Source organism: Schistocerca nitens, chromosome 6 (genome assembly GCF_023898315.1).
Source record: "Schistocerca nitens isolate TAMUIC-IGC-003100 chromosome 6, iqSchNite1.1, whole genome shotgun sequence".
Lineage (NCBI taxonomy): Eukaryota > Metazoa > Arthropoda > Insecta > Orthoptera > Acrididae > Schistocerca > Schistocerca nitens.
The window spans coordinates 87,766,077-87,784,487 of NC_064619.1; the positions used below are offsets into that span (position 1 = coordinate 87,766,077).

The 18,411-nt window shown below is 39.6% G+C and overlaps 1 protein-coding gene across 5 annotated transcripts in view; it reads right to left on the reverse strand.

The window, feature by feature from the left end:
* LOC126263699 (E3 ubiquitin-protein ligase Nedd-4) overlaps nucleotides 1-18,411 on the reverse strand; it is a 200,034-nt gene that overhangs the window by 132,651 nt on the left and 48,972 nt on the right. For all 5 annotated transcript variants that reach the window (XM_049960835.1, XM_049960833.1, XM_049960831.1 and 2 more), the window contains exon 7: nucleotides 6,704-6,837. In XM_049960835.1, coding sequence (XP_049816792.1) covers nucleotides 6,704-6,837 — 134 coding nt within the window. The remainder of the gene's footprint in view (nucleotides 1-6,703; nucleotides 6,838-18,411) is intronic.

Below are 18,411 nucleotides of genomic sequence, written 5' to 3' on the forward strand. Positions count from 1 at the left end.
ATGAACAAAGCACCCATAGTTGAGTTTCAAACAGACAAGTGACCAGTACAAACGGAGGAGGATGGTTCAATCAGCATCCCAGGAAGTACCATTGAGGACATGTTGGACACTGAGGAACCAAGTACATCGGCCTACCAGGTAAGACATGGGAGGACTAAGAGTGTTTCGTATCGAGCAAGAGCCCCAGGAATTTCATAGTTTCAATGAACAGAAGGGCAACAGGACCCAAATGTAAAGATGGCGGGAGAAACCATTTGCGCCACTGCAAATTCATACAGTTTGTCAGTGGAAAATACAGACGGTTTTGTCAGAGGAAAAGCAAAAGCCATTGTCGATGCTACAGAAGTAAAGATGATCAGGACAGTACTGAAGACACCGCTCAGACAGGTCCGTGGAGAACTGCAATAGATGGCAAAATCGTCAACAAAAAGGAGCCGGAAATGCCCAGCAGGAGACAGGCCATTATAGGGTTAATGGCGACAGCGAAGAGGACAAAGCTCAAGACAGAACCCTGAGGCACACCATTTTCCTGGATAGAGGTGTCCGACAAGGCAGAATGCACACCCACCTTGAAAACTCTGTCTTTTAAAAATGCCTAAAGGAAACGGGCAGGCACCCATGGAAGCCCCATGCATAAAAAGAGTACGGAGGATACCAGTCCTCCAGCAGGTGTTGCAGGCCTTCTCCAAATCGAAAAACACAGCCACAGTCTGGGATTTCCACAGAAAACCATTCATGACATGGTTGAACAAAGTAATGAGATGGTCACCTGCAGAAAGACGCAATCGAAAACCATACTGTGCATTTGTCAATAAGTTGTGAGACTCTAGCCACGATACCAGCGGGGCATGAAGCATACGTGCCATCACCTAGCAAACGCAGGTGGTAAGAGATGGAGCAGTAGCTAGAAGGAAGGTTTCTGCCCTTACCGGGCTTAGGTACGGGTATGATGGTGGCTTCACACCAGCATCCGGGAAATGTGCCCTCTTCCCAGATGCAGTTGTAAGTGTTAAGCAGAAAGTGCTTGCCCGCAAGAGAACATCTGAATGTGGACTGTGTCTGGCCCTGGGGCGGAGGATCGGGATCAACTGAGAGCATGATATAGCTCCCTCATAGTAAAGCTGACATTGTAGCACTCACTGGACAATTTCACAACCTCAGAGCTGAATTGGAGGCCGCATGTCTGCATGGCCATGTCCTTCGTGGAGCAAGGGGTAACAAGAGCAGAATAATAGGTACCAGAGGGGAGAACGCAGGGTCTGCGACTGCCCAGTAGCTTTCAAGTGACTGGGTAAGGCACGTTTTCCCTTACCTGGATCTCTTGAGCAGCCCACTCATCAAGATACATGGGGCATTGCAGTTGATACACCAGGGAGGAGAAGGTGGACATTCGCATTTCGTGCGCATCCCTACCACAGGTGAAACATTTGGCCGGATGTCGATAAGATGTTCTAGTGTGGTTGAAACGATGACACTGGTAGCAGCACATCAGGTTTGGAATATACGGCTGGACTGTGATAATTTCATAGCCTGCTTTGATCTTGGCCGGAAGCACCACTCTACCAAAGGTCAGAAAGAGTGCGGATGGGCACTAAGGAGGAATCTACCCTTTTCATTACGCAATGGACAGCAATGACACCCTGATCAGAGAGGTAAGATTGGATTTTGGTCTCGGTTAGACTGTTGAGCAGCCTGATGTAAATTATACCATGGGAAGAATTCAAAGTTCTATGGGCCTCAACACGAACATGCTAACTGAAGAAACAAGGCAGCAAGCAGTTGTGCTTGAGAATCAGAAGTGGTCTCCAAAATCAAAGTGCCATTCCATAAATGAGAGCAGGATTTCACAAGGCCGGCAATTGCATCAACACCTTTCTGAATAATAAGTGGATTTACTGTGGTGAAGGACTGACCGTCTTCAGTACGTGAGACCACAAGGAACCGTGGTGAAGTGGGACCGGTCTTTGAATCATTAGCCTCATTATGTTTACATTTTGTAGACACTGATCGGGAAGATGATTGACTCATTGTGAGAAAATCCCCACGATTGCCAGCGTCTCCGATGGCGTGCTCCTTCCACCTGGGGGCCCCTTCACAAGGGGGCGCACCCGCCTCAGGTGACTGTTCACACCTCAGGTCACACCTCTCAAACACCTGACAGAGGGACCAGTCGGCAATTTGGGAAGGTTGCAGCTCAGGTAATTACCTCTCCCTGGGCCTGGCCTGTACCAGGAGGTATGTGCGAGCCCAACCTGTCGACCCGGGGCTGGGAATTACGCATTACCCAGTCACCTGTTACGTGTCAGGCGTGTGGGGCCACCTTTCAGGAGTTCACAGTGAGGAAGAAGAAATAGGAACCTCAAATGCCGAAGTGCTGGAAAGAGAGCAGAAGAGAAACAAAGAAAGGAAAAGGGAGCGAAAAATTAAGGTGAGACTGTTCTTACATTAGTGACAGAATGCAGAACGTTCCCAATAACATCCTAGGTATGTTACCCAAGGGAGGGGAAAAAGAATAGCAAGAAGATAGACATGCAGCACGGAAGGGAAAAAATGCTGCAAAGGCTGGGGCCCCGTGGTAGCCAAGCATGAACCCGCTAAGGAGTGGCGAGCCCCCTGAGGGTTATCAGATGGGATGAAAAGGAAAGACTCCTCTTGGGGAGTCTACCAGATGAGATTTGAAAACCTGTGTGCTAAAAGGTGGAACACGGGGTAATATGTAAGAAGAGATTACTGTTAAAACATCGTGCACTAGTTAGAGTGAAAAGTTAAGTGCATTGTATGTAACAGAGGTGGTATGGGAACAGCAAAAAGTAGACAGGTAAGAAAATAAAAGCTGTAGAAAACTAAAATGGAGTAAAGAAAGGAGTAGGTACTATGAAATGTTGAGAAGGAAGAAATTAATGTAAATTAAGGCCAGGTGGGTGGCAAGAACCAAGGACATGTTGTAGTGCTGAACTTTGCCATAACTATGTCCTACACATGGCTTTCACTATAAAAAATTACTTCATTGGTTACAACAAGACCTTGGTTCTTGCCACCCACCTGGCCTTAATTTTGTCTGTTTCAGCATTTCTACAAAGTACCTATTATTTTCTTCATTCCATTTTAGTTTTCTATATCTTTCATTTTATTACCTGTCTGTTTTTTCCATCCCCCTCCCACCTCTGTTACGTACAATGCAGTTAACTTTTTACTATTTTTAACTCGTGCATGATGTTTTAGCAGTAACCTGTCTGGCCTATTACCTTGTCTTCCACCTTTAAGCTCCAAGGTTTTCAAATCACGTCTGGTGCAGTCCCCAATAATCAGTCATTCCTTCTCATCCCGTTGGGTTAGTTTCCCCCAACACGCGGTTCTGGATGAGTTTTCCAAAATCTAACCCTTTTCCTAGACCTCTCCAGTTCTTTTCTTTCTCCCTTCTTCCATCCCCCTCAACCCTTCCGCTGGAAGGAATCACTGGTTCCGAAAGCTTCCATAATTATAACCTCCTTTTATGTGCGAGTTTTGATCAATCCAATTACATTATATTGTCAAATATGATTATTACATTTTATATATATGGATACAACTGAAAAGTCTTTGTGTCCATGAATGTAATCCTCAATTGCGATAAAACTAATTTCAGAACATTTGGAGATTCTAGGTACTATCTCAGAACAAATACTTCCTTTTCACAGTTTACAGACTGTATTACTGTCTCATACAATTCTTTATTTTTCACTATGCATTTTGATGGTTCACACAGTCATCTTCAGTTAGAGAATTATGTTGTTACATTCTTGGTTTTGATATACAGCACAGATGCCTTTTCACAGCTCTACACAACATCTGGAATGTAACAACACAATTATGCATTTCAAGATGATGGCCTTTACAATTGGACCACTTAATGAAAAATAAACAAGTGACTGTTTCAGTAAAGTTTTTTTATTCATATTTATCAACAGCCACAGCACTCATGACGCTAACCTTTATGGATGAAATATTCAAGTTCAGATTGCTAAATTAATTTCTGTTGTAGACACAACACATATTGCCACTTATAACAACAAGGGAATCATAATAATTGAACAACATAAACTAAGTGAAATGTGTCTAGAATCTAAATTTTTGAATTCTATTGAAATCATTGTTTATTACAAGAAACTTATGTCATAGCATAAGGACTTCTGATTGTGACTACTTAAAGAACTATTGACCTAAACAAGAAGAAAGTGCATCAGAATAGTGGATTTCTTCATGATACAAATGGAGGAGTGAAGTATCTTCATACCAGCACATAGCAGAAGGAAATAAGACCCTCCTTCAACATCAAAAGAACTTCAATGGCTAATAATTGTGTGAACTCACTTTGCAAATATCAAAACAGAGCTACAATTACAACTTGTTTAAATAAAAGCTTTTTAAATAGAAGAACTTCGTTATTCAGAATACAACTAATGTTGATCAATGGTTTATGAGACAATGGCTATAACATACTAGACTGACTAATCGTGATTATGTTTATGGAGAAATGACAGCATTATTGTTGTGATGTAATATTATTAACACTACAATGGTATTTGTAGGCAATGTTTTGCTGAATTCCATGGATCCCAGAACATGTTACTCAACCTCAACATAATATGGTCCACCAAATCCCTGTTCCACTAAAGTTGTTCTCAGTACATACATCTTTGGGTTATTTCAATGATTCTGGGTCACCTACATGTACCCAAGTTGTTTTCTTACTGTTCTCATCTCACCTTAACTCCTATGTCAGTCTTGTGCCCATGTTTGTTACTTCAAGCAATTGGCACGTGACATTTTTTGACCTGCAAATTAACAGCATTCAAAAATCTTAATGACTTTCAATTCATTAAGAAATATCATCATATGCTGCTGGTGAAGTTCCAAACTGAGAAGTGAATGCGAGACCTGTTTGTGTAGTTATGATGTGTTGTTAACAGACTGGCAGAAAAGGAGACAAAGTATGTACTTCTCACAATCATTTGCTTGTTCATGATGAAATCCATGGAATCAATCATGAAAAAGCTTACGGTTTTATCCAGTTATGATGCAAGAAAACAGCAAGAATATTTTACAGCGCTTATTTAATATTGGTTTTTCAGTTTATTCTACTATCACAGGTGGTAATTTATATGCTTCGCAAGGTACTGACAGGGGTCAACACAAAAACAGTTATGCAGAGGAAACAGAGTCACTTGATTCTTTCTGGTGACTAATGATTTGCAGTACAGTGTATAGTAGCTACAGCATTTTGCATCATAAAGCTATCAGGTACATTGTTGATTGCACTCAAAAGGCAACTAAAATGACAAGGAACACACTACCATTGCTGGCAATAACAATTTTCATCACAGTGATGGTAAACTACATGTAAAATGTTATGCAACCCAAAAAATGAAAGGAAAGTCAAATTAATCCAAGCAATGTACCATGTTAGTCAAGGACAGTTTCTACAATGAAGCAATGTTTTACTACTTCTTTGTCTATTACATTAATTAGTACAGTCTGCATGGCCAATGTCACAAGCAGCATTCAGAAGATGATGATGATAATATTAATAAAAACAATTTAAATTTTGTCTCAGTATTTGCAAGATCATAGGCTGTTTAGGGAGTAAAATAACTGATGATGGTTGAAGTATAGAGGATATAAAATGTAGACTGGCAATGGCAAGGAAATCGTTTCTGAAGAAGAGAAATTTGTTAACATCGAGTATAGATTTAAGTGTCAGGAAGTCGTTTCTGAAAGTATTTGTATGGAAGTGAAACATGGACGATAACCAGCTTGGACAAGAAGAGAATAGAAGCTTTCGAAATGTGGTGCTACAGAAGAATGCTGAAGATAAAGTGGGTAGATCACGTAACTAATGAGGGGGTATTGAATAGGATTGGGGAGAAGAGAAGTTTGTGGCACAACTTGACTAGAAGAAGGGATCGGTTGGTAGGACATGTTTTGAGGCATCAAGGGATCACAAATTTAGCATTGGAGGGCAGCGTGGAGGGTAAAAATCGTAGAGGGAGACCAAGAGATCAATACACTAAGCAGATTCTGAAGGATGTAGGCTGCAGTAGGTACTGGGAGATGAAGCTTGCACAGGATAGAGTAGCATGGAGAGCTGCATCAAACCGGTCTCAGGACTGAAGACCACAACAACAACAACAACAACAACAACAACAACAACAAAAGGCTGTTCACATCTGCAAAGCCACTTACACTTAGAAGGAACAATTCAATAATATAGTGGCACAAGAGGCTTCTTCGTACACACTAAATATAGAGCCAACTTAGGTACAGCTATGCATAAAATCTACATTCTTTAGTGTTTATAATAAGCCAAACTGATTAGTCCATTTACATGACTTTAGGAGTAAAGGGTGCACTCACTAGATAGCAGAGCCATTGACAGGAACACATGAGGACGAGACAGAAAACCTGCTAGCACACACTGTGCCCACCCAGTATGATTTAGAGACAGGTGTGCTCACATGTGCATGCATATTTGTACTCTAGCTCAATAACGGATTTACTCCAAAAACTACCAAGTTTTCTTTCTCTTTCGTGTGTGCCTGTTGATGAAACAATACTTCTGCTACTCAGTGAAACTCTCTTTTACTCCAAAATTACCCACATTCTATCACAACTTTCCTACATATTTAAGATTACTCCATTTCTTTTTCAGAGCAAAGAAACTTACGTGAAGGTGGGTCGTTCCCACTGAGTTGAACGAGCAATGTGGTTTACATAATAGGTGCGACCATTAGCATCCTGGCGTTCTTCCCATCCTGCTGGCAGGGGAGGCAGTTGTTCCGAGTTCTGCGAGAGTACCGACTGGAGACAAAACCAAATACACATCAATAATACATCACAGAATGGATTTGTCATAGGTGCCCCTGTTAATAGTAGAAACCGTCTACTGGTGTTTTCTAATGTTACAGATTGAGATTTTTTTACCCAATGGAACAAACACAATGTCTGAATAGCACAGTCCTGTTGCATAGTGAATTACATTTTACCTGTACATGGAGACAAACAACATATAATGCATGACCACTGTTAAAATAATTGGGACATTTTATTATTTCAATTTTTTAACTCCCAGTTTATATTTATGTTATTAATATGAATAACATGAGAAGTCACAAGGTGAAAGACAGGTGGTAGATACCTCCTCCTATATATGAAGGAATTCCTAGGATATAAACAGGGAAGGGAAGGGAGAAGGGGGAGTTTCAGGTGATGCAGATGATTTAAAAGGTCAGCAACACAGGGTGTGGGTGCTGTGAGGGTCATCCCTGCAAATAGTATAGAAATTGTTTAGTAGTTGTATTCTGAAGTAGAAGTAGGGGTACAGCAGACTGGATAGTTTTTTGGAGTGGTCTTTCGAATGCTGTTCCAGTTTGAGTACAGCAAAGGCTTCAGTATGAAAACAGGATGTAGGAAACAGACTACATAATAGGAATAGCAGTTTTTCTGGGATGCTTGTGCCACAGAAATTCGTTTCTGTAAGACTAAGATAGTACAGTAGATGTATTTGCAGAAGCTAAAGCTTTGAGGTCTTTGTGAATGAAAAGTGACAACTTTCCTTCCCTCTTGCTTGTTTCTCTCACCCACCCCACCCGACAATCCCTCACCCTTCAGTTAGGCGGCAGCACTGGGATAGTTGTGTGTGTGTGTGTGGGGGGGGGGGCATGCTTGCATTTGATGTGTTTTGTTTTTTTTTTTTTTTCTCTGAAGGACATCAACCAAAAGCTACGCCTTTAAATCTCTATGGTGAATGGGTATCAATTACTGACAAAATATGTACCTGGCAGTGTGCCACATTATTCACACACGTCTAACACATGCCACAAATTGGAACTTATACTACAGGAGGGCATCTCTAAACTGTAATATAATTGAGAAATTTTTCTATTATGGACAGTACAAATCACCATACTTCAACAGTAGTATCACTATTGTTTTGCTTTGTTTTCTAGTCGCATGAACATTTATCAAAGTGATTACAGTATATAAAAGCTGAAATTTTTTTTGTTTTAAACTCTGCATCTCATATATATAGTATGATGTTCCTATAATAGTGACCAAAATATGAATAGTCAATTTCATCAACACCTGTATAAGTATAATGCCAAGTTGTCGTCATAAAATATTATTTTATAGAATGACACGGCAGTGTACTTAGGATTTAAGCTAAATGCTTTAATGAAGTTCAACTACAAATACATGAGAATGTGCAGAACTGACATTTAAGGTATAACATCTACAATACAGGCTGACAAATTTGACTCCCTACTGAAAAGTCAAGATCACAATTGTGGTGATGCATCTCTCGCCATACAACTGCAATGACCAAACTCTATCCTTGCCACTCAATTCTACTTCTCAATATACTGATATTGTCATGGATGGCCCTCTGTAATGGTAAGCCTGAAGACCTGAGCAAACTGCTCGGATACCTTCATCAGAGTGCATAATTGAGAAAATATAATACAGCAGACCTAGAACTTCTGATGTAGGAAAGAACATAGGCATAATCAAAAAAAATAGTCTCTCATTAATGATTTGGTCATTAGAGACTGAGCACAGGCTTGGAGTGAGGAAGAGTGTAGAGCAAATTGGTGGTGTATTTCAAATGAACAATTTTAGCATCTGCCTTGGGCAATTTACAGAAAACTGTGGAAAACCTAAATCTGAAGGGTCAGATGAGGATTTGAATCGCTGTCTTCCAGTGCGAGTCCAGTAGCTTAAAGATCATGTCACATCACTTGGTAATTGTTGGTGAACTGAAGGAGCAGATCTGTAAAAGTCGTTGCAACAGGCTCCTCAACCTCCACAAAAAGTGATGGATGGTGAGGATCTTAGTACAAAATTTTAACAGTGCATACAAATTCTACTACCGAAAGAAACAAAATGCATTTTACTTCATGAGGCTCAAGAATTAAGAGGTATACAGACCTGGAGATACATAATCTTAACAAGGAGATTTCAAAACTAGATTTTACACTGGAAAACATTTACTCAGGTAGATGTGGACTCTGATCATATTTTATTTGTTATGAACTGCAAATTGAAGGAATAAGCCAGGGGAAAAAAAGCAAACAAAGGTTGTTGAGAATTTCGAAGAAAGCATTAGGCACTAATTGACTCAAACACGGGTAAGGAATACAATAAAAGACAAATAGGTAGCAATGAGAGAGAAAATACTGAAGGCAGTAGAGAATCACACAAGAAACTGAATGTAAATGATGAAAGGAGAAAATATAAAAAATGCAGTGTTGAAGCAGGTGAAACGGAATACAAATTTCTAAAAAAATGAGACTGATGAAGTGCAAAATGCCTAAGCATGAATGGCTAGAGAACAAATGTAAGTCTATAGAAACCTGTATAACTGGGGGAAAAGATAGACAGTGCCTACACGAAAATAAAAGGGACCTTTGAAGGAAAGAGAAGCAACTGTATGAATACCAAGAGCTCAGATGGAAAATCAGTATTAAGCAAAGAAGGGAAAGCTGGAAGTGGAAGGAATATGTGGAAGGAGTATCTGGAGAGGCAATACAAGGATTATGAACTTGACAACAATAGTATATAAAGAGAAGAGAAAGTAAATGAAGAGAAGATGGGATATGTACTACGTCGAGAAGAATTTGGCAACAATGAAAGACCTAGGTTGAAAAAAGGCCCCTTGAGTAGATGACGCTCCCTCGGTACTACTGAAAACCCTGTGTGAGTCAGCCATGACAAAATACTCCAACTTCTACGCACGGTAGATCCGACGGGTGAAACATTTTCAGACTTCAAAAGACTATAATTATTCCTACTCCAAAAAATACTTGTGCTGATAAGTGTGAATATTAGTGAACCATCAGTTTAGCATGTCATGGTTGCAAAATACTGACAAGTAATTTTTAAAAAAGTGGAAAAAGTAGTAGAAGTCAGCCACTGGGACTATTAGTTTGGGTTCCAGAGAAATGTAGGAACTCTGAAGACTCATCTCAGTAGATGGGTCGAAGAAAGGCAAACCTGTTACTTATAGCATTTGTAAACTTACAGAACGCTTTTGACACTATTTAATGGATTACACTTTTTGAAATCCTGAAGGCAGCAGGCATGGAAAACAGGGAGCAAAATTAAAGGAAAGCAGCAGATGAGAATGGAGTGACTATGGGTTATAACTACTCCACAATTTTATTCAGTCTGTACAACGAGCAAGCAGTCGAGGAAACCATAGAGAAATTTGGAAAGGAATTAAAGTTCAGAGAAACAAAATAAAAACATAGCAGTTTGTTGATGACATTATAATTCTGTTGGATACAGCAAAGAATTTGCAAGAACAACTGAAAAGAATGGATAGTATATTGAAAAGTGGTTATAAGATGAGTATCAACAAAAATATAACAAAGGTAATAGTCAATGGAACCTTGTTGAATCAAATCAGGTGACGCTGATGGAAGTAGATTAGGTATCGGGACACTAAAACCTCTCTATGTATTTTGCAATTTGGGCATCAAAATAAATGATTATGCCAAAGTAGAGAGGATATAAAACGCAGTCTGGCAATAATAAGGAAACCATTTTTGAAACCGAGAAATTTATTACTATAAATTTAACAAGGGAGCCATACCACATCTCGATTTTTGTAATTTTTTATATTTGTGAAACATAACTTTGTCTACATACTTCTGTTGGTTTAACTTTTCTCTATAAAATGACATGCAGCATTAAATTAGCTCAGCAATTAATACTTTCATGTGATTTACCTAGTTTGCAAGATGGCAGTCATACATGTAAACAAGAGGATCATCATCATGTAAAAAAATAGTGTATGTATTTTTCTAAATTTCTAATCAGTAACATTTTCTGTAAGAAAGAAACAAATTATTTTTGGTAGTTCATCCAAAACCGTAAAACTCCATCTAGTCATTTTTAAAGTATTATGTAGCCTTCAAGATAATAGTTTATTCCCAAGTCCTTCTAAAAATAGCCAGATGTAAAGTAAAATTTGCAGTCCACAGTTAGTAAGACCACCAGTAATATCCATGCTAGATACACTATCTTGGCTCATGCCGGTCTTGCACATTTTGTACACACAAATAAAACCTAGTCACGAGACTCAGTCATGTGAAATGTTTGAAGACTTTCGAGTGATATCTATAAGCCAAATTAAAAAACATTTTAACTGAACTTTGTTGTGATTAGCAAGAGTCTGGAACATTAACATCACTGAAACTAGCTATTTTTAGACACAGGGTGATACATATTATGGACCAGATAAATTGAACAACAAAAATGTAATCTTTTCCGTAGTTAATTACTACAAGACAGGTTAAGTGAGAACTATGACTTTTTCATGTAAATATGAGCTGTATTTTGTGCCACAACTGAATATTCAACTTTTCCTCTGTGACTGTTTGCTACTGTTGATACCGGTCTGGTTCAAAGCATTTACAAATTTTTGTAGTTGACAAACTAGTAGCCGTTTTTAATAATGGAATGTAGTGAAGAGTGACTGTGTTAGTGAAAACTAAATTCAGGTTTCATGTACATCTTTGAGCAAATATCATCCCACACTCATTTTGACTTCCAGTTTTACATCAATCGAGAGTGGTACTATCATGGAGACAATGTGAGAATCAGGTCAGTATCGCCAGTCATGAATGCCAGCATCTCTTTCTTTTTTTTTCTCTCTTTTCTTTGTGTGTTTTATGCTTGACGGGTATGATCATGGAACATGAATCTTTGTTTAAAAATTTGCACTGCTGGGAATTGAACCCACACTGCCCTTGGGGCAGGCGAGCATTCTAGCAAGCAGTCACACAGCCCACCAAAGAACTGCCTTAAATTTTAGGAATTAAAGACACTCCAAAAACTTCAAAGTCTATTGTCTCGAGACTTACTGAGAATTGCATCGAAGTGCTTTGGGCTACTGGTATTTGAGCTCTTAACTTCATGTACCACAAATATAAAAAAAAATATGAAAATCTCCCTGTGTGATCTTCTTTTAAGTGTTAGGAAGACTTTTCTGAAGGTATTTATATTAAGTGTAGCTCTGCACAGATGTGAGATGTGGAGAGTAAGCAGGTAAGTCAAGAAGAAAATAGAATATTTTTAAATGTGGTGGAACAGAATAATGTTGAAAATTAGATCAGTATATAAAATAAGTAATGATCAGGTACTTAAATGAAATAGGGAACAAAGAAATTTGTGGCACAACTTGACTAAAAGAAAGGATTGGTTGATAGGACACATCATGAGGCATCATTGACGAATTGTCAGTTTAATAGGTTGAAGAGTGTGTGTGTGTGGGGGGGGGGGGTAAAACTTTTAGAGGGAGACCAAGAATTGAACACAGTAAACAGGGTCAAACAGATGTAGGACAGAGTACTTATGCAGAGATGAAGATGCTTTCACAGGGTAGACTAGTGCGGAAAACTGCACCAAACAAGTTGTTTGAGAGGGTATTAATTCGTACCCCAGCTACTTTAAAAAGAAATCTAGCAACCAGTTACCAATATGCAACCAGAAATTATTAAATACAATTTTTCCCCAATAAATACATGCATGGGACCAATATATTAAACAAAAAGGAAACTGTGTAAAGTAGTACTATAATATCACTGGATAAATTAGAAAGTAATTAATTAGTAAAAGATTATGCCTCACATTTTAGCAATATCTTTCTGTACACAGCTGAGAAATACATGACTTCAGCATAACTGCAAGACCTTTTATGTTTAGTAACCTCATATTTCTATTTTAATATTTCACAGTAAGGAATATTCAAACAGGTTCCTCAACACTGCAGCTATGCTCTCAACACTGCAGCTATGCTCTCAACACTGCAGCTATGCTCTCAACACTGCAGCTATGCTCTCAACACTGCAGCTATGCTCTCAACACTGCAGCTATGCTCTCAACACTGCAGCTATGCTCTCAAACTTGCAGCTTCTTTGTCAATGCACCTGCCAGTGCATGACAATGGAGGACAAGTGCATGTGCAGCACCCCTCCCCTTTACACACACACACACACACACACACACACACACACACACACACACACACACACACACACACAGAGAGAGAGAGAGAGAGAGAGAGAGAGAGAGAGAGAGAGAGGGGGGGGGGGGATGGAGGGATGTGCACGAAGTTTGACAAAGCACTCATTTTTGAAAGCTTAACTACTCCATTGCTCTGACATACATATACAAGCAAAAACTACTACTGATACTGATGATTAGTGGCAGGAGAGGGGCAAGTACTTAAGAGCTGTTCTGGCAGAAGGGCTGAATTTATAAATTTATTCAGCTAAAAATCAGCAAGACTGGTAGTGACCACTGCAGTCTCTCAATAGGCTATTTCTTGGAACATTTTTCTCTACCAGAAAAACCAGTAGCTTACAACATGAATCTGTGCAGCCAATTTTGGTTTAGCTTAGAACACCTTGTTCAACATATTTTATGTTTGGGAAATGGCACGAAATTTTGTAAATCTAGTGTTTTGTAAATTGTGCTTCATAGCACATTTTGTTTCTGGTTTGAGAGTTTTATCCTGTGTGTTGATGGAAGAAATAGATTTACTGACCAGTTAATTTTAAAGCCTTACTTCTGAAGCAGCACTTCAATGATCATTTCCCGACACTGTCTGATAATTTAACTGGATATAAATACTTTCAGAACAAAGAGCCTTCACACTGAAAATGAAAATTCTGAAAATAAAATCAAACATTCTGGCCCACTGCATGAAGTATTGCTGGTTATGTATACATCTATAACTCAAACATACAAAATTTAACCACAGCAGTTGTATGAGAATCTAGACTTTCCCAGGTTTCTATTCAGGTGGCTGTGTTGAAATTTGATGTTTTGATGAGTATCATTGTCATCATATTCTGGCAAAGTGTCACAACTGGGAGGCCATCTCTACCTATCCTTTCTCCCAAGCACGTGGTTCGCTGACATGTGGTATGGAATGCGACTCATTTGACTCAGTCTTGCCCAGACATAACATGACTTCATAAAAGTCTCTCTAGCAATGTCTCAATTTCCTCGCAGTGCTACAGGAGGCTCTTGTCTCAACTGCAGGCATTTGTGCTTCACAGTTAAAAGCTGGCCATAGTGCTGCTAGTTTTCAGGGAGCTTCTTAAGCTGTCTCAACTATAGTACATTTTTATAGTATTCTCTAATTTTTCATTGTGCTGTAATGACCAAACTGCAAAAAGTAAATAGATAAACGTTGTTTTCTACTTGTAGATGCTTGTGTAAGAGCGTTTTCTCGGAAATGTATTGTCACAAAATATAAAGATGTAATGATCATTTTTAACAATAAGTATATAACACTTAGATGTTACCATAAAATATTTCAGTGGCTACACTGTTTTCAACTTATTTATCAGTTTTAGTAGTGCTACAAAACAATAAGATAAAAGCATGGAATGATTCTTAGTTTCATCAGTACTTAGTTGCTGGGTGTATTTTTGGCATACAGCTGTTGGTGCAGGGTCTACACCAAACTTCACTGCTAGCCCTCATCTCTGTTGACAAGATTTTTATTGAGTCTTATCTCACTTGATTCTCTGATGATTCACTCCCTAGGGCCTCTCCCTCTGCACAACATTTTTGCTTTCTCAAATTCAAATGTGTGTCCCTTGTTGAGGCTGTATTCTGCCATTGCTGATTTATCTTTAGGTTCCAGCTGTATGCATCGAATGTGCTTGACACAGTGCTGCAAGATGCAGCACTGTGTCTACCCAATGCACTGCCAGCTACATTCACAAAGGATGCTATATATATATATACTACACATTTGCAGTTGTTGGTTGTCCTTCACCAAGACAAGGATATCTTTTGTTTTTCATGGTGGTTGAAAGATGGCCTTTATCTTGTGTTTTCTATGAATTCTCACAATTTTGTCTGAGGGACGCTGAGGAGTTTAAGAGGAGATGGCACTAAAATCTGCACAGCTCAAACCTGAAGACTTCTCAGTTACATGGATGACACCTTCCTTCATAGTTAGATGCCCTGAATGAGTTCTTGGACCACCTGAACAGTGTCCATTAAAACATACAGTTCACAAAGGAACTACAACACAATGGATGTCTTCCAGTTTTGTACATCATAACACGAAAACAGGCAGATGGTACCCTAGCACATGCAGTCTGCTGAAAGAGACCCACACTGATCTCTATCTTCATGCAACGAGCTGTTATCTGGTGCAGCAGTGCACTGTTATAACAATACTAGCACATAAGACATGTGCCATTTGCGACAGACAGTTTCCTAGCTGAGCAGCAATACCTTAGAGAAGTGTTTTGTCAAAATGGGTACAGTGACACAGATCAGATGTGCACTGAAAAAAAAAAAAACACAAATGATACAGCCATTTGCAAAGAAGAGGTACAAAAGAGGAAGGGAAACTCACTTTTATGCCCATCTTGGGCTTTTCTCAGCCAAAATTGCAAGAATCATCAGAGAAAACAGCATCTAGTCCATCTTTTGACCAACACGAAAAACAAAACATATGCTTGGCTCAGTGAAAGACAAACTGCTAATACCTGGTATATATCGAGCTCCTTGTGAGTGTGGCCACAAACACAGCACTGCAAGTTGTGACATTATATGGAACATATTATATGCATACGTCTGGGCCATAAAGACAAACCAGCAATGGCAGAACACAGCCCCTCAATGAAGAAAATATGTTCAAATTTGAGAAAATGAAGAAAATGACAATGTGCCAAGCTAGGGGCTTTTTAGAGAGAGGATAATAAAAGAATCAATTGAGATAAGGCACCATGACCGTCTTGTCAACAGAGATGAGGGCATGGAACTCTGCACTATCAGCTATCCAACGACAATGCACACAGCAGCAGTCAATCAATGGTTCATGAGTCTCGTCTAGATGTAATGCACTTAGAGTTGAACAGTGGTAGGTGACCCTCACCGCAGTTTGCTGAACCTCACACCTTGGGGAGAGAGAGCCAAGCAATTTCGACACCCTGTCAGAAGAGGATGTGAGCGACACTCGAGGAAAGATCACGGAATTTCGACATGGCCACCTGGATAGAAGCCCAAGTCACACACTAATCAACTCTTGTCAAAATTCTTGTCTACTACAATGCTAATTCTTCCATAGTACTAAAATCCATTTGTCACTTTCATCATACGCACCACACATGTACATGGGATCTCAAAAAACTGCCATGCCATAACCACTATCAAGACCAAATCTGAAAGGAAGGTCATTCAGGACCAAATCTGAAAGCAGAGACATCAATGAAGTACAACACTCGGCACTGGAAGCATGTTTATTACTGACATCAAAGTACTCTCCTGGATGGAGAGAGCTTTCACTTATACAAATATGTATAGTCACTGAATATACAGACATTAAAAACATAAGAGATTCCTAGAAGCTTCCAGAAATGATTAATATCAATAATAAATAATTGCTGGTGGTTTTGTTTCAACTGGTGACCCACAGCACACCATTCAGCAACGCTAACCACTACGTCTCACTGTATACGCCACAGTTCACAGCATTGCTCCCTCTCCTGGAGAAACAGTAACCCACTGTTTCAAAGGCTCTCACTGTAGTTGACTACATCAAAATCTTTGCAATCATCAACTGGGTCTTCAGTTTCCTTGAGCTAGAAGCCCCTCGTGTCAATATGCGCCTCAGGACTGTAGTAGGGCTTCATACAGAGAGCATGGATGACATCTCTGCACTGTTGTCTTCTTGATGAAGGGTCATAATCCTCTACTTCATATGTCACGTCTAACAAGTGACGAAGTAGTGCTTTGGTAACTTTCTAATAGTCCCAATTTCCACACAGAATAAAAGTCCGTACCAAGTCTGCCAGGCTGTATCTCACTGGTTGGTGCTTGGTATTATAGCACACTGACTCTCTCTTGGGTGTCCAGTCTCTGTATGCAAGCCAGCTGTGTTCCTTCTCTGGTCCTGGTGATGACATATTTCACGTAATCATCTTCCAGTATCATCAAGTTGCACCAAGAACAGTGTATCCGTTGTCATTTCGGCTTTGTGACCAAGGAGCCTAACAAATACTGAAGACTATAGTGTCTTGCTTTGTCGTGTTGTATGCGAGTGTCATGATGGCTAGCATTTTAAGCCAGCCTCTGTTCATCGTCAACGTACATCAAGAGCAAATTTACCAAAGTTTTATTAGAACTTTCTGAAAGGCTATCTATCTGCAGGCAATAGGCAGTTGTCAATTACCTCTGATACTAATCTCAACTGGTCCTCTGTGCTTCAAAATGTCCTTTGCAAGGAACTTTACAATTTCTGGAGCTTTGGCTGTTGGCACAGCTTTGGTGGCTGTTAAGCAAGTGAGGAAGTTAGTGCATACTACCACTATCATCGATTCCCATTTATTGACTTCAGGAGCCCCTCCAAGGGGTTGACTACAAACTGAGGAATGGTGCTGCTGCTGCAAATGGGACTGGTATCATGAGCCATGGAGGTAACAGCAGGGCATTCCTTGCAGTGGCTCACAAAGTCTGTGGATCGATAGAGACCTGGCCAGATACCGTACTTACTCTAATCTAAGCCGCACTCGAATCTAAGCCGCACCTGAAAAATGAGACTCGAAATAAAGGAGAAAAAAAAAAAAAAATTCCCAAATCTAAGCCGCACGTGAAATTTGAGACTCTAAATTCAAGGGGAGAGAAAAGTTTTAGGCCGCACCTCCAAATCGAAACAAAGTTGGTCCATTGTAATGAGACACAATATAGCAGGTAGCCATTGCTATGCGTCAGGCGCTCCGTCCGTATTTATACGGGTACCCTTCCTTTTTCACGTGCTTCGTCTGGTTTGAATCGATTGCTTATTTTTCTTTGATCTGATAAATGCCGTTTTCTTTGTTATAGGTGTTCACGTCACTCTAAGCTGAAAATGCATTACTGTACTGTGTCATGCACTGTTTGTCGCATTCTGATAGTGGGTGTTTACGGCCTGCCGCCACTTGCGGCATGGCTTGCTTTTGTGCGCGCTACCGCCGCTTACATTTTTTTTAAAAAAAGAGAGGAATCGTCTCATTAGCAAAACAATGGCAAGAGACTGCTATTTGTTGTTACTTACACTGCTGCTTTCTTTGATAATGATTAACAAGAACCAAATAATAGACTGCGTATGATAGAACATGTTCTGAACGAGAGTTAGGCGAAAATTTTTCTCCGTTTGAAAATCTATGCGGCCGCTTCTTTAGTACATCAAATTCTGCACAGAAATTAGAGTCATCTTAGGTTTAAATATCTAGTCAGTTGCCGTGCTTCATTTCTGACTGTATCACTATTAGGCATAAGAATAATACGAATATAAATATGACACGATATGTACATTCTTCCGCGTTTGCTGTCGTCTCACTCTAGTTTCGTAGTTTATTAGGC